This window comes from Pseudophryne corroboree, chromosome 2 (assembly GCF_028390025.1).
Source record: "Pseudophryne corroboree isolate aPseCor3 chromosome 2, aPseCor3.hap2, whole genome shotgun sequence".
Taxonomy (NCBI): domain Eukaryota; kingdom Metazoa; phylum Chordata; class Amphibia; order Anura; family Myobatrachidae; genus Pseudophryne; species Pseudophryne corroboree.
In genome coordinates, this window is record NC_086445.1 from 315112284 (window position 1) to 315129947 (window position 17664).

The 17664-nt window shown below is 47.0% G+C and overlaps 1 protein-coding gene across 8 annotated transcripts in view; it reads right to left on the bottom strand.

The window, feature by feature from the left end:
- The window catches only part of TBC1D4 (TBC1 domain family member 4), a 300990-nt gene that overhangs the window by 43307 nt on the left and 240019 nt on the right, over positions 1-17664 (bottom strand). For all 8 annotated transcript variants that reach the window (XM_063952941.1, XM_063952940.1, XM_063952938.1 and 5 more), the window contains one exon: positions 16914-17069. In XM_063952941.1, the coding sequence (XP_063809011.1) occupies positions 16914-17069 (156 nt within the window). The remainder of the gene's footprint in view (positions 1-16913; positions 17070-17664) is intronic.

The window sequence follows — 17664 nt, forward strand, 5'->3', positions numbered from 1 at the left end:
GGGCACTTTAAGAAAGCTTTGGACTCTGGGTGTGCACTGGCTCCTCCCTCTATGCCCCTCCTCCAGACCTCAGTTAGGGAAACTGTGCCCAGAGGAGATGGACAGTACGAGGAAGGATTTTTGTAAATCTAAGGGCGAGATCCATACCAGCCACACCAATCACACCGTATAACTTGTGATAAACTACCCAGTTAACAGTATGAACAACAACATAGCCACGGTTCAACCGATAAACTATAACATAACCCTTATGTAAGCAATAACTACATACAAGTCTTGCAGAAGAAGTCCGCACTTGGGACGGGCGCCCAGCATCCTCTACGGACTACGAGAAATAGATTTACCGGTAAGTAAAAACTTATTTTCTCTAACGTCCTTGAGGATGCTGGGACTCCGTAAGGACCATGGGGATTATACCAAAGCTCCCAAACGGGCGGGAGAGTGCGGATGACTCTGCAGCACCGATTGAGCAAACAGGAGGTCCTCCTCAGTCAGGGTATCAAACTTATAGAACTTTGCAAAGGTGTTAGACCCCGACCAAGTAGCTGCTCGGCACAACTGTAATGCCGAGACCCCTCGGGCAGCCGCCCAAGAAGAGCCCACTTTCCTAGTGGAATGGGCCTTAACCGATTTCGGTAACGGCAATTCTGCCGTAGAATGCGCCTGCTGAATCTTGTTACAGATCCAGCGAGCAATAGCCTGCTTTGAAGCAGGAGCGCCAACCTTGTTGGGCGCATACAGAACAAACAGAGCTTCAGTCTTCCTGATTCTAGCCGTTCTGGTCACATAAATCTTCAAAGCCCTGACCACATCCAGGGACTCGGAATCCTCCAAGTCCCGTGTAGCCACAGGCACGACAATAGGTTGGTTCATATAAAAAGATGAGACCACCTTTGGCAGAAATTGAGGACGAGTCCTCAACTCTGCCCTATCCACGTGAAAAACCAAGTATGGGCTTTTGTGAGATAAAGCCGCCAATTCTGAAACACGTCTAGCCGAAGCCAATGCCAACAACATGACCACTTTCCACGTGAGGTATTTCAACTCCACAGTTTTGAGTGGTTCAAACCAAGGTGACTTGAGGAAACGTAACACCACGTTAAGATCCCAAGGCGCCACCGGAGGCACAAAGGGAGGCTGAATATGCAGCACCCCCTTCACAAAAGTCTGTACTTCAGGAAGAGAGGCTAATTCTCTTTGAAAGAAAATGGATAAGGCCGAAATTTGGACCTTTATGGACCCTAATTTTAGGCCCAAAGTCACTCCTGTTTGAAGGAAGTGAAGCAGACGGCCCAAATGGAACTCCTCCGTAGGAGCAGCTCTGGCCTCACACCAAGAAACATATTTCCGCCATATACGGTGATAATGTTTTAACGTCACATCTTTCCTAGCCTTGATCAGGGTAGGAATGACTTCCTCCAGAATTCCTTTTTCCGCTAGGATCCGGCGTTCAACTGCCATGCCGTCAAACGCAGCCGCGGTAAGTCTTGGAACAGACAGGGCCCCTGCCGCAGCAGGTCCTGCCTTAGAGGAAGAGGCCACAGATCTTCTGTGAGCAACTCTTGCAGCTCCGGATACCAAGTCCTCCGTGGCCAATCTGGAACAATGAGGATTTTTCTGACCCTGCTCATTCTTATTATTCTCAACACTTTGGGTATGAGAGGAAGAGGAGGAAACACATACTGTAGACCAATCTGAACACCCAAGGTGTCACCAGAGCGTCTACCGCTACCGCCTGAGGGTCCCTTGACCTGGCGCAATACCGCTTTAACTTTTTGTTGAGACGGGATGCCGTCATGTCAATTTGAGGAAGTCCCCATCGATCCGTGATCTGTGCGAAGACTTCTTGATGAAGTCCCCACTCTCCCGGATGCAGGTCGTGCCTGCTGAGGAAGTCAGCCTCCCAGTTGTCCACCCACGGGATGAACACTGCTGATAGTGCGCTTACATGGCCTTCGCCCAGCGTAGAATCCTGGTCGCTTCTGCCATGGCCACTCTGCTCCTTGTTCCGCCTTGCCGGTTTATATGAGCCACTGCCGTGACGTTGTCCGACTGAATCAGAACCGGTTTTCTCCGAAGCAATTCCTCCGCTTGACACAGGGCGTTGTATATGGCCCTCAACTCCAGGACGTTGATGTGGAGACAAGTCTCTAGGTTCGACCAGAGACCTTGGAAATTTCTTCCCAGTGTTACTGCTCCCCAGCCTCGGAGGCTTGCGTCCGTGGTCACCAGGACCCAGTCCTGAATGCAGAACCTGCGACCCTCTAGCAGGTGAGCACTGTTCAGCCACCACAGGAGAGATACCCTGGTCCTGGGAGACAGGGTGATCCTTTGATGCATTCGTAAATGGGACCCGGACCACTTGTCCAAGAGGTCCCATTGAAAGGTCCTCGCATGGAACCTGCCGAAAGGGATGGCCTCGTATGAAGCCACCATCTTCCCCAGGACCCGCGTGCAATGATGCACTGAAACCTTTTTTGGTTTTAATAGGTTCCTGACCATGGCTATGAGCTCCTGAACCTTTTCGATCGGAAGAAAACCCTTTTTCTAGTCTGTGTCTAGAATCAGGCCCAAAAAGGTCAGACGCGTTGTAGGGACTAGCTGGGACTTCGGTACATTGAGAATCCAGCCGTGTATCTGCAACGTCTTCATGGACAGAGACACGCTGTCCAGCAACTTCTCCCGAGATCTCGCCTTTATGAGGAGATAGTCGAAGTATGGGATAATTGTGAGCCCCTGCCTGCGCAGGAGCACCATAATTTCCGCCATTACCGTGGTGAAAATCCTCGGGGCCGTGGAAAGCCCAAACGGCAACGTCTGAAATTGGTAGCGACAGTCCTGCACTGCAAATCTCAGGAACGCCTGATGAGGGGGGAATATCGGAACATGAAGGTATGCATCCTTTATGTCCAGGGACACCATCCAATCCCCCCCCTCCAGGCTGGTGATGACCGCCCTGAGTGATTCCATCTTGAACTTGAACCTCTTCAAGTACAGGTTCAGAGATTTTAAGTTTAAAATGGGTCTGACCGAACCGTCCGGTTTCGGTACCACAAACAGGGTCGAGTAATATCCCTCTCCTTGCTGGAGATGAGGAACTGTGACAATCACCTGTTGAATATACAATTTTTGGATTGCTGCCAACACTAGCTCCCTCTCTGACGGGGAAGCCGGCAGAGCCGATTTGAAAAACTGGCGAGGAGGCAAGTCTTCGAATCCCAGCCTGTATCCCTGAGAAACAATCTCTAATGCCCAGGGATCCACCTGCGAGTGAACCCAGACGTGGCTGAAAAACCGAAGACGAGCTCCCACTAGATCTGCCTCCCCCCGGGAAGCCCCAGCGCCATGCGGTGGACTTTGCAGAGGCAGGGGAGGACTTTTGCTCTTGGGAACTAGCTGTGTGCAGCTTCTTTCCCCTACCTTTCCCTCTGGCAACAAAGGATGATCCCCGTACCTTTTTGTTTTTATTGGAACGAAAGGACTGCATTTGATAATGAGCTGCCTTTTTTGTATGCTGCGGGGGGACATTAGGTAAGAAATTCGACTTACCAGCCGTAGCCGTAGAGACAAGGTCCGAGAGGCCGTCTCCAAACAACTCCTCCCCTTTGTAAGGCAAGGACTCCATATGCCGCTTTGAATCGGCATCTCCCGTCCACTGTCGGGTCCACAAGAGCCGCCTAGCAGAAATAGACATAGCATTTATTCTGGAGCTTAATAAACAAATGTCTCTCTGAGCATCCCTCATATACAAGGCAGCATCTCTGATATGCTCTATGGTCATTTGAATAGCATCCCTTTCTAAGGTGTCAATCTCCGTAGATAAGGAATCTGCCCATGCCACAACCGCACTACAAACCCAGGCCGACGCCATAGCCGGTCTAGCAATAGTACCTGAATGAGTGTAAATGTGCTTCAAGGCAATTTCCTGCCTGCGGTCAGCAGGTTCCTTGAGGGAAGCCGTATCCTGAGAAGGCAGTGCCACCTTTTTGGACAAGCGTGTCAGCGCCTTGTCTACTTTAGGCAAAGATTCCCAGTGTATCCTATCAGTTTGTGGAAAAGGATACGCCAAAAGAATCCTTTTGGGAACTTGTGGTCTCCTATCCGGAGATTCTCAAGCCTTTTCGCACAATTCACTTAGTTCAAATGAGGATGGAAAGGTGACTTCAGGCTTTTTCCCTTTATACATGTGTACCCTCGTGTCAGGGACAGGGGGTTCTTCAGTAATATGCAAAACCTCTTTAATGGCAATAATCATGTACCGAATACCTTTTGCCACCTTCGGCTGTAATTTTGCATCTTCATAGTCGACACTAGAGTCAGTATCTGTGTCATCGATCTGGGATATGGTGCGCTTCTGAGACCCCGAAAGGCCTGGCGCCACAGGTACAGGCATGGACTGGCTACCTGACTGATCCCTAGCTTCTGCCTTGTCTAACCTTTTATGCAATAGATTAACATTTGCATTCAAGACATTCAGCATATCCACCCATTCCGGTGTCGGCGTTGCCGACGGCGACATGACATTCAAGCACTCCCCCTCCACATTAAGCGAGCCTTCCTTGTCAAACATGTCGACACACGCGTACCGACACACTTCACACACACAGGGAACCCCTTTCTGAAGACAGTATCCCTGTCAAGGCCCTTTGGAGAGACAGAGAGAGAGTATGCCAGCACACACCCCCAGCGCAATGATCCTGGAGACCAACACAAAATGTTTTTCCCCAGCAGCGCTGTATAATGTTATCCGCCAATTATGTGCCCCCCCCCTCTCTTTTAAACACCCCTTCACTGTGTGTAAGCAGGGGAGAGTCCAGGGAGCTTCCTCTCAGCGGTGCTGTGGAGAGAAAATGGCGCTGGTGAGTGCTGAGGGAGAAGCCCCGCCCCCTCGGCGGCGGGCTTCTGTGACGCTCAAACTTACAAAAATATGGCGGGGGCTCTTTTATATACATGTACAGTGCTCACCTGTACATGTATATTGTCTTTTGCCATAAGAGGTGTTTATATTGCTGCCCAGGGCGCGCCCCCCCCCCCCCCCCCCGCGCCCTGCACCCTTACAGTGACCGGAGTGTGTGAGGTGTATGGGAGCAATGACGCACAGCTGCAGTGCTGTGCGTTACCTCCGTGAAGCTGAAGGCTTCTGCCGCCTGACGACTTCTGTCTTCTGTTCTTCTAGCTCTGTGAGAACGGCGGCGCGGCTCCGGGGGTGGACGCCCAGTAAGAACCTGCGTTCACCCCCTCAGTAGCCGCGGAAGCAGAGCCTATCTTAGACAAGAAGGTCTGCTCCTCTCTCCTCAGTCCCTCGATGCAGGGAGCCTGTTGCCAGCAGTGCTCCCTGTGAAAAAGTAGAAAAAATCCAAACAAAAATGCTTTTAGGCAGAGAACTCAGGAGAGCTCTCTGCAGTGCACCCATCCTGCTCTGGGCACAGTGTAAAACTGAGGTCTGGAGGAGGGGCATAGAGGGAGGAGCCAGTGCACACCCAGAGTCCAAAGCTTTCTTAAAGTGCCCTATCTCCTGCGGAGCCCGTCTATTCCCCATGGTCCTTACGGAGTCCCAGCATCCTCAAGGACGTTAGAGAAAATAGGATTTTGGTACTTACCAGGTAAATCCTTTTCTTTGAATCCATAGGGGGCACTGGAGTACACTTGGGATATGAACGGTGTTAGCAAGGACTGGGCACTGAATATTCAAATTTCAGTAACTCTCCTCCCCTCCATACTCCCAGAATACCTCAGTGTTTTTTCCTGAGGCGAACAGGATAGAGAGGATGAACAATGGAGAATTACCTATAACATTATAACATAACGGACAACAATAAAGTTGACACATAACGTTATTGACAACTAACCAGTTGACACCATAACCGATAAATCGGTGAGAATATGTTACCATAAGATCCACTGAACTTACCACAACCAGGTAAAACTGCTCTGGGTGGGCGTCCAGTGCCCCCTATGGATTCAAAGAAAAGGATTTACCTGGTAAGTACCAAAATCCTATTTTCTTTTTCATCCACTAGGGGTCACTGGAGTACTCTTGGGACGTACCAAAGCTTCCCTCGTGGGCGGGAGAGCTGTTTGGCACCTGTAACACTAGGCGGCCAAAGCTAGATGCTGATGCCGCAAACTTATCAAAATTGTAAAAGCGCACAAACGTGTGCACTGATGACTATGTAGCCGCACGGCAATGCTGCGTCGTAGAAGCCCCACGACCAGCTGCCCATGAAGTTTCCACAGAACGTGTGGAATGTTACTGATGTAGGCGGCTGTAACCTAGCATGAAGGTAAGCCAGACGTATGGTCAGTATAATCCATCTGGATAAGGTCTGCTTAGAAGCTGGCCAACCCATTTTGGCAGCATCATAGAGAACAAACCACGTATCCATCTTAGAAACTGTAGACGTTCGGGATACATAAACGCGTAATGCGCGTACCACATCCAAAGTTCCAGAATGTCCTGTTAACACAGGAACTACTATTGGTTGATTGATGTGAAAAGATGACACTACCTTTGGCCAGAAAGCAGGATTCGTCCGAAGCTCCGCTCTGTCATCATGAAACACTAAAAACAGTGACTTGCATGCCAATGCACCCAAATCTGAAACACGCCTTGCCGAAGCTAAGGCTAGGAGAAAAATCGTTTTCCAAGTGATAAACTTAATATCCACTTGATGTAAGGGTTTAAAGTACGAAGACTGTACCAAATCTAAAACCAGATTCAAGTCCCATGGCGCTGTAGGTGGAATGAATGTAGGCTGTACTCTGAGGACACCTTGCAGAAAGGTGTGTACAGGCGGCAATAGAGCCAATCGTCTTTAAAAGCAAATTGACAAAGCAGATACCTGCACCTTTAGTGTAGATAAACGCAGTCCTCCATCTAAGCCCGTCTGTAGAAATAACAAAAGACGGGATAACTTGAAAGATGATGTCGGAAACTTCCGAGCTTCACACCAACCTATATAGGCACGCCAAATTATGTAATAATGAGCTGTCGTAACTGGATTTCTAGCACGTAACATGGTTACTATAACCGATAGTGGAATGCCCTCTCTTCTTAAGAGGGCGGTCTCAACAGCCACCCCGTCAAACGCATTTGCGCTAAATCGGGGTAAAGGAATGGACCCTGTTGTAACAAGTCCGGACGTAGCGGAAGCGGGCAAGGATCGTCTGCGAGTAGCCCGCGAAGATCCGAGAACCAAGCTCTCCGAGGTCAATGAGGCGCCACTAGTATGACTGTGGCAGACTCTCGTTTGATCCGTTTTAGCAACAGAGGGAGCAGCGGAAATCCGTTTTAGCAACAGAGGGAGCAGCGGAAACAGATACACGAGGCTGTACGGCCACGCAATAGTGAGAGCATCCCCTGCCACTGCCTTTGGTTCTCGCGTTCTGGACACATACTGGGGCGTTTGGTGATAATGGCGAGATGCCATCAGGTCCACTTGAGGGTATCCCCACCTCTGGACCAACATGTGAAACCCTTCTGGATTTAATGCCCATTCTCCTGGATGAAAATCCCGATGGCTGAGATAATCCGCCTCCCAGTTGTCCATTATCGGAATGACCACTACCGACAATATCACTTGGTGATGGGCGGCCCAATTGAAGATTCAAGCTACTTCCCGCATGCCATGCGGCTTCTCGTTCCTCCTTGTTTGTTGATGTACGCGACCGCCGTTGCGTTGTCTGACTGCACTTGGACAGTCTGAGACCGAAGCATATGCACTACTTGTCGTAGCGCATTGTAAATTGTCCGGAGTTCTAGGACATTTATAGACAGCAATCTTTCTTGATCCGCCCAGAGACCTTGGAGCTGACAATTTTGAACTACAGCTGCCCAACCTCTGAGACTCGCGTCTGTGGTTAGAACTATCCAATTCCAGACGCCGAACCGATTTCCTGCGGTTAGATTGTGTACTTGGAGTCACCAGAGTACAGAAACTCTGGCCCGTGGAGACAACCTCACCTCTAGTGAATCTGCAGATACGAGCCCGACCACTGTGCGAGCACATGCAGTTGAAAAGGACGTGAGTGAAATCTTCCGAACAGAAGAGCTTTGAAAGTCGCCACCATTGTGCCTAACAGGCGAATGCACAAATGTACCGAGGCTTGAGCACTAATCGTACCAGATGGCGAATAGTCTGTACTTTCTGTTCTGGTAGGCAAATTCTTCGATCTACCGTATCGAGAATCATCCCTAGGAATTGAAGTCGTTGAGACGGAATCCGATGTGAGTTCTTGAAGATGACAATCCAACCGTGCTGAACCAGCACATTGTACGTTAGCAACACATGTTGCAGGCGCATTTGGTGAGACGGAGCTTTGATGAGCAAATCGTCTAAATACGGAACTATTATCACTTCCAGGGATATGAGATGAGCCATCATAACAGACATCACTTTGGTGAATACCCTAAGCGCCGACGAGAGGGCAAACGGTAGAGCCTGAAACTGATAATGGAACTGCCGTATCGCAAAACGCAAGAACCTCTGATGAGGTGGGCAAATCGGAATGTGTAAATACGCATCCTCGAAATCCAGCGCAATCATGAATTTCCTGTGGCTCTGAACCTGCAAGTACTGTCCGCAGAGATTCCATCTTGAATCTGTAGTAAGTATTCAACATTGGCCTGACCGAGCCAGCCGGCTTTGGTACCACAAACAGACTGGAATAATAACCCTGACCTTGTTGGTGTACAGGGACTGGAAACAAAACTGCTGAATCCAGCAGAGAGTGAATGGCAATTTACCGAACCGCCCTCTTGCCGTCCGACACAGGCAGTCCTGTCTTGAAAAACCGCAGAGGTGGTAGACAGTCGAACTCTTATCTTTTAACACTAAATTGCGGATCCACCCATCTGTGGATGTCTGGAACCCCGCCAAATGAAACGTCTGAAGGCGTGCTCCCACAACTGGAGAACAGAGATGGGCTGGGAGCCCGTCCTGCCACTGGCTTGCCGGTGACCTTAGCGTCCGGATGCTGGTGTTGGTTTGTTGAAAACCACGTCCTCGACCTCGCCTACCAGGCGTGGCTGTTTCTCTACCCCGGCCTCAAAAGGGCTGAGGTCTAAAGGATTCGAACACTGGTCCAGAGTATACCTTTGTCCAAATTTGGACCAAGCAACCTTCGCATAAGGTAATGCTTTGATTCTTCTTCTCGACCTTTGCCTCCGCCTGCTAAGAACGCAGCCAGAGCACTTGTCGTGCCACCACGAATGACGCTGAAATGCGAGAACTGACTAGGCAGACGTCCATAGAAGCTGTACATAGATAATCAGCAGCTTCGCAGATTTGATTAGCGAGGAGCATAAGGTGGACGTTTTGTAGGGCGGACCTGAGTCCTGTTATACAGACAAGCAACGCCGTAGTTACCCAAATGCCAACCAAACACGGTCGAAGCAACACCCCTGCTGCTGTATACAGCGACTCTAGCATAGCTCCCATGGAGATGTCACTGACTTTGGAAACAGTAACTAGACTGAAATCGGCGAGGTTTAGAAACCTGTGTATCAGGATCCTATTAACATATTATTTAGAGATTCCAGAAAAAAAAATTAAGAAACACGCTGGAGATCTGTGGTCTAGTAAAGACCACCTTATAAATTGCCAGAGCCTCTTCAGTCTGACGCACCCACACTATCTGACTGCTGGTCTGTTCACCCTTCTCACATTCATCTTGCGCAGTTAGGCCTGGCATAGAATCGTCAGGATTGCAACATAGCAGAAACTGGTAATTTATAAGGCAAATGAGAACTATCTTTGCAAAATAGGAGATGAAATGGGAGTATAAGATATACTGTGCATGTGGTAGAACTCACCGGGAACCCATTGGTACAGACATTGCAGTGAAACAACTTTCCCGTCTTTGCTGGTGACTTACTTATTATGTAACCAGACAAATAAATAGACAAAGACAGACCAATTCCACCTCAGTAAAATTGCGAAAATGTGTCTATATGGTCAAAATGCAGTGCACGTGGCCAGACCATAAGAAACCTGATTCAGAAATTCCTACCAACACCCCTGCGCCATCCGGTGGAGCAGTGTTGTAGGACAGGAACGTTCTGGAAAAGAAACAAAGTATGATTAAAATGGCCTCCATCCATGTGCTTACAGTAAAAGAACATATAGCATATTTCCTTACATGACCATATATACATACAGTATTTTATATACATTTTCTATGGTATAACATCTTGTATGATATAACAAACGCTACACGAATGCATAGATAACACAATGCAGCGCCTTTTTTAGTATAGATCTATTGCTGCTGCTGTGGCATAATCTCCCCCCCCCCCCCCCCCCCTGCAGCAGCGCTACATGTAATAGGGACAGGGAAACTCCTGACTGCCCAGCATGAGCCCACTAGTTAAGAGGGCTGTTTCACAGGGACAGACCGCGGCAGCAGTGTGCACTGTCCGCGGTCTGAGTGATCATAGGCGCCGGCATCTCCCCCCCACCCTGCTACCCCCTTAGCGTGTGCAGGGAGCGCTGGCAGTGCTGAGCTGCCAGCCGTTATTGAGCCAGACCGCGGCAGCAGTGAACGCTGTCCGCGGTCTGAGCAGTTACCTTCCCCTAAGCCTCCGGCCGTTACAGTAAAAACAGACCGCGGCAGCACTGAACGCTGTCCGAGGTCTGATTGCATTACAGGCAGGGAGCGCTGAGAACGGCGCTTGCAGCGGCCGTCCAGCGCGTCCCTCGAATCAGCGTCCGGGAATAGGGGAGTGGCGGCGGGGAGCTGATAACAGCGGTGGCGGGGACGGAGCCGCGGGATGCCTGGGGCGACGCACAGAGCAGCCACACGGCGGGGCGGCAGCGTGAGCTGACCGCCCCGGTCATAAATACCTTGGTTCCTGTGCTCTGACGGGGCTTCTACAGCAAGCTCCGTTCTCAGCTGAAGGTAGCTGATGTACTTGGGCTCTGACGGGGCTTCTTCCAGCAAGCTCCGTTCAGTCCTTTCTGCAGTCTCAGCTGAAGTTAGCTGAGCTGCTTGTGGCTGTGAGGGGGCTCCTTTGTGAGGCCCGACACGCCAAGAGCTGCACGCAGCAGCTTCTGTAATCCTGGACCCATAGCTTTTGTGGAAGCTGGGAAAGGATTATAAATATATAAAAAGCAAAAATAAAAATAGAATATGTGGAGGAGCTCCACGCTTTGTGCTCCTTTCCATGTGAGCACCGAAAAAACACTGAGGTATTCTGGGAGTATGGAGGGGAGGAGAGTTACTGAAATTTGAATATTCAGTGCCCAGTCCTTGCTAACACCGTCCATATCCCAAGAGTACTCCAGTGACCCCTAGTGGATGAAAAAGAAAACTTGTTTAACTACCTTCTGACATTTTAACCTGTCCGGTTTCTTAGAGTTAGCATCAGGCTCTGGGTCATCAGTAATTTGAAGAATCAGTCTGATAGCCTTCAATAAGTCAGGAACATCCACCTGTGAGACAGATTCCCCATCAGAAGTATCTGGATCAGAGTCTGTGGGATCAGTATACACGCCATCCTCATCAGACGAGGTGTCTGGGACGTGGGTGGATTGTGAGGAAGTAATGGTCCACTTAGAGGACCCCTTGATCTTAGGCGGGCAAGGGTTAGATTTCTTTTCAGTCAATGAGTGGTTCAATTGCTGTAACTGAGTGGACAGTTGATCTACCTATGGCGGATTAACCACAGGGACAATATGCGGTTGTACCGGCACGTGAGGTCCCATAGGGGGCGTAAGTCTAGTTACCAGCGTACTTAATAACGTGGAGAAAGTAGCCCAAGGCGGGTCATTATGAACCCCCGTTACTACAGACCCACTGGGAGGTAGAGAACCCCCAGAACCTGAACACTCTGCTGCTATGTTTTCCTCTGTGTCTGCAGCGTCACCATCACGCATTGTGGGATCAGCCCCAGCTCTGTCGCCCCTTGTAGCTGACATACCTGAAAGCTCAATTCATGGGCAACCCAGTACAATATCAGCAGCCTAATACCTTAACAAGAACCCCCTGTGCAGTGTATTAGCACAGATAATTCAAGAGGTATATGGTGACTGAAAATCACAGAGAAAAATACTCAATAAGTATATCCTGTGAAATACCTATATGAACTAATACCCCTGACGCACTTAGCCCCCTGCAGGGTACAGAATATAGGGATAGCAATCTGAGTTAGATACATGGAATGGAAGTCACGCAGCAGCTGTATATGCACACACAGTCACATGTACAATGCAGAAATTATGACATGCAATAAAACTGCACTGGACTAGCAATACTAAGTAATACTGAGTAAAGCTATACAGATTAATAGATATATCAATGCACAGTAAAATACTGGATGTATATCACAGGGAACGTGCACTACATTACCCTGAATAAATGCACTGTTTCTTAACTAACACTGTCAGCAGACATGTAGAATACTTAAGTGTCCTGTAAAATGCACAGCGCTGACATGCAGGCAGCTTTACAGAGGAGGATTTGCCCTCCCAGGATCAGCTCAGCATGTGAAGATGGCGCCCAAACGCTGACAGGGAGTGAGAGAGAGAGATGCAGCTCCAGGGAGGAAACATTTACTTTAAATGCCGCCCTGGGGCTGGGGGAGGGGCTACAGGTCAGAGCCTTATCCCCTTGCTGGACTTCCCCACCGGGTACTGTGGGCCATAGACAAACGGTTTTTAGTAAAACCAACCTGTGCCCTTGCCCTGGTGGTCTAGTGGGGTCCCTGTACTGCCACTGTGTCCACGCCAGCGCACGCGGCCCGCCTCCCACCAGCCGTGCCGGATCGTGGTTTCTAACGGGTCCCGCCTGGGGGACCCACTTACCTCCTCCCGAAGTGCGGCCACGTGATCCTGGAGAGCTGCGGTGGTGTGTGTGTGCCTGACTGAAGAAAACCGTAGCCTCTGCTGTAAGTACCCGGCAACCAGGGCACGGTAGTATACAGCGCCGCTGGGGGATGTGATGGAGCTGCAGCAGGAGATGTCTGACTGACATCTAACACTAACAGTGTCTCTGCTGCAGCCCTTGAAGTCTTCAAAATTCACTTAAAAAAGCTCTTCTGAGGGCTGCTGGAGCAGCCCTGCCCGTTGTCTGCCTGTACTGCAGGCACCAACTACAAAACTGAGCTCCTGTGCACGGAAGCGGGGTTATAGAGGAGGCGGCGCTATGCATTCTGGGAACAGTCAAAGCTTTTAGCCTGTTGGTGCCTCGGATCAAGATCCTACTCTACACCCCGATGTTATTCCCTGTGGAACCCCAGTGTACCCGGCAGCAGAAAACATACAGTATTAACAAAACTAAACTACAGTACATCCCCACAAACACCCATTTCAAGTGAATATCTCCACTTCCTAATTAAATGGTTTCCTGCGATTACTAAGCTCTGTGCAAATTGTGGAATTGAAGCCTTAGGAAACATTCATACAGTAACTGCTGTATTCAAAACATAAACTAGCATATAAAAGTAGTAACAGTGTGTCACTCATGTAAAAAATGCAGCATATTGTTATAATAGCAACAGAAAAAATATCCCAGAACTTAAATCACAGCTGCAACTCAGTAATGTTGTAAAAATAGTATATATATATATATATATATATATATATATATCACATACATAGTAGCTGGCACTCACTGGATCCATAATGATATAGCGTATCCTGGTGCCCTCACATGCTGGTATCCCCAGCAGTATGTACACAACAAGCAGGTGCGGCACTCAGGAAAAAATGACAGACTCAGGAAAGTTGTATATCAACGTTTCGGTGTATTACCGTCTTCAGGATATAAAATACAAACAAACAAAATCTTACCTTAAATTGCTACCTCACCCAGTGAAAAGCAGGCAGTGTCTGACGTGCATCCACGGCCGCCGCCGGACCGGAAGCGAGGCACAGCTCACGTCAGCATTACCCACAACGGCATGTCCGCGCTTCAGCTGTGCGGCGCATGCTTGTGACATCACCATCACCATAACAACCACAATGTACACAACAACATCACTGAAAGAGAAAGTAACATAGCGTATAGTATAATCATATCTGCAGGGTATACTCATGCATGTATCTACATTCCTGCTTTGATTGAGAGCATCAGGCAATGATTATTGTATGGTTCTAAATATATTATGCCAGCACAAACAATTTAATGAGGTTTCATATGAACATAGACCACGTGATTGTTTCATTAAGTCCTCGAGGACTAACTGTTTCCAATCTATGTATCCATTCTGTTTCACGTTTAAGTAGAAGTCGATTACGATCACCACCTCTGCGTAAGGGGGGGATGTGATCGATCATTCTATACTTTAAGCTTGATATACTGTGTCTATTTACTAGAAAGTGTCGGGCAACTGGTTGTTCGCTCTTACCACTATTAATGGCCGCTCTAATTGCCGACCGATGTGCCGACATTCTCTCTTTAAATTTGCATTGGGTCTTCCCAATGTAAGAAAGTCCGCAAGGACAGATAATCTGATACACCACATATGTACTATTACAGGTAAGATGGTGTCTGATTTGGTACATCCTACCTGAATGTGGGTGTGGGAACTTATCCCCCGGAATCATGAAGCTGCATGTAGCACATGTACATCTGAAACATCCCCATTTTTTATTAGCTAAAAAGTGAGTGGCTTTATTGGGGTCACTAATATCAGTACGAACAAGTAAGTCCCTAAGATTTTTCTCGCGGGTATAACATGGCATTATCGTCTGTTGTCCTAAATGAAGGGACCTATCTGATTGTACGATTGGCCATCTGTTCTTAGTAATTTTTTTGATATCAGGGGATAAATCATTGTATCTACTTACGCGAATTGCTATATGTTTGATATTGAACAGGATTTATTTTTTTCTAATCAAGAAGTGTGTTCTAAGGTTGTCTGTTATATGCGGTATATAGACGACCTGTTTTTAATTTGGCAGGGCACTGAAGATAATTTCAGATCATTAATCAATCTGCACAATGATTCTGACTGCCCAGTAAAACTTACAGTAGAGATGAGTCAATCACAGATTCACTTTCTGGATGTTCAGATTACAGTAACTCCAGAAGGATTGACTACATCTGTATTTAATAAACCTACAGACCGCAACACTATTTTACACATCAACAGTAACCACCCACGTGAACTTAAATTAGGTTTACCTTACTCTCAGATGATAAGAACACGTAGAATTAACTCTGATCCAGATGAGGCGTGTAGGCAACTTGATGAAATGGTACAGAAATTTGTGGAGCGCGGCTATGATTACAGGAATTCATGTAATATCAAAGATAAGGTTCTTAAACTTGACAGGTCCACTCTATTACAGAAAAAGGTAAAGGGAATGTCATCTGATAGATTCCCGTTTGTAAGTAGATACAATGATTTATCCCCTGATATCAAAAAAATTACTAAGAACAGATGGCCAATCGTACAATCAGATAGGTCCCTTCATTTAGGACAACAGACGATAATGCCATGTTATACCCGCGAGAAAAATCTTAGGGACTTACTTGTTCGTACTGATATTAGTGACCCCAATAAAGCCACTCACTTTTTAGCTAATAAAAAATGGGGATGTTTCAGATGTACATGTGCTACATGCAGCTTCATGATTCCGGGGGATAAGTTCCCACACCCACATTCAGGTAGGATGTACCAAATCAGACACCATCTTACCTGTAATAGTACATATGTGGTGTATCAGATTATCTGTCCTTGCGGACTTTCTTACATTGGGAAGACCCAATGCAAATTTAAAGAGAGAATGTCGGCACATCGGTCGGCAATTAGAGCGGCCATTAATAGTGGTAAGAGCGAACAACCAGTTGCCCGACACTTTCTAGTAAATAGACACAGTATATCAAGCTTAAAGTATAGAATGATCGATCACATCCCCCCCTTACGCAGAGGTGGTGATCGTAATCGACTTCTACTTAAACGTGAAACAGAATGGATACATAGATTGGAAACAGTTAGTCCTCGAGGACTTAATGAAACAATCACGTGGTCTATGTTCATATGAAACCTCATTAAATTGTTTGTGCTGGCATAATATATTTAGAACCATACAATAATCATTGCCTGATGCTCTCAATCAAAGCAGGAATGTAGATACATGCATGAGTATACCCTGCAGATATGATTATACTATACGCTATGTTACTTTCTCTTTCAGTGATGTTGTTGTGTACATTGTGGTTGTTATGGTGATGGTGATGTCACAAGCATGCGCCGCACAGCTGAAGCGCGGACATGCCGTTGTGGGTAATGCTGACGTGAGCTGTGCCTCGCTTCCGGTCCGGCGGCGGCCGTGGATGCACGTCAGACACTGCCTGCTTTTCACTGGGTGAGGTAGCAATTTAAGGTAAGATTTTGTTTGTTTGTATTTTATATCCTGAAGACGGTAATACACCGAAACGTTGATATACAACTTTCCTGAGTCTGTCATTTTTTCCTGAGTGCCGCACCTGCTTGTTGTGTATATATATATATATATATATATATATATATATATATATATATATATACACACACACACACACACACACACACACACACAGGTTGAGTATCTCTTATCCAAAATGCTTGGGACCAGAAGTATTTTGGATATCTGATTTTTTCTACAGTCTGTACATAATAATAATAATATATTAATATTAAAGGTGTGTCTACAGCTTTTTTCTTGTGGACTGCATTTGAAGAAGAGCGGCAGTAGTACCATTGTGGAATTTTATTTGTGGACTTGGTGTGCTCTTGTCTGGTGGTGCTTAACAGCAGGAGATTATTATAAAAAAAATAAGACTAATAATAAACTGCCTTTCTGGTAATGATAATAAAGGAGTGTAGAAAAATGTAAAAACACACAAACTTTTTTATTGAGGACTGCACTTCAAAGTGCGGCAGTACCATTGTGGAATTGTATTTACACAATAAACAAGGCCAGTACCTTCCTTTAGGGTGGCATACATCTCCTCCATATCAAAACGGATTTTTGTTCTGCAGTTTAACTTCTTATCCCAAAGACTGAAAACTTCTTTATGGCATGTTCCAACTTCATCATAATCTAATTTAATTTTCCTAGACTGTAGCTCATCTCTGCTTGCTGGATGGAAAGAGTAAAATTTAAAAAATAAATGTATGTATAAATAACAACATGACCCCAAATTATATTTTTATGTTAAAGGCAGAAAAACGATCTGGTGAAATACTGAATGTGGCCATGTCTGGAAGACCACATTGGGTGAACAGGACTTTAAGAGCAAGTAAAACCTGTACTTGCAGGAACATACAGTATTACAGCCTGTGTCCTGGTTGCCAACAAAAAATAGAATTTCCAGGGACACGGTTCTGCTCCAGTAAAGGCAAACACATCATTCTTAGTACATCCTTCAGCCCACTACAACAACCATCAGGACATATTCAGCGGACATGGTTATAATGTTATTTATTTGTGTTTTAAAAGTTTATTCTTAATAAGTAAATAAGTGCAACATCAGAATACAAAGTACACACTAAATATACAGACGGATCAAAAATGTACCAGACTATTGTTAACTATGTGATGTAATGCAGAAGTGAATTTCCCATTAAGTCATGCGAGGCATGTGCCTAGGGGTGGCACTTGTTTGGGGGCGGCACTTGGATGCTTATGTTGGTACTGTCAGCCCAAAAAGTACCAGTAACTTAAAAATATTTCC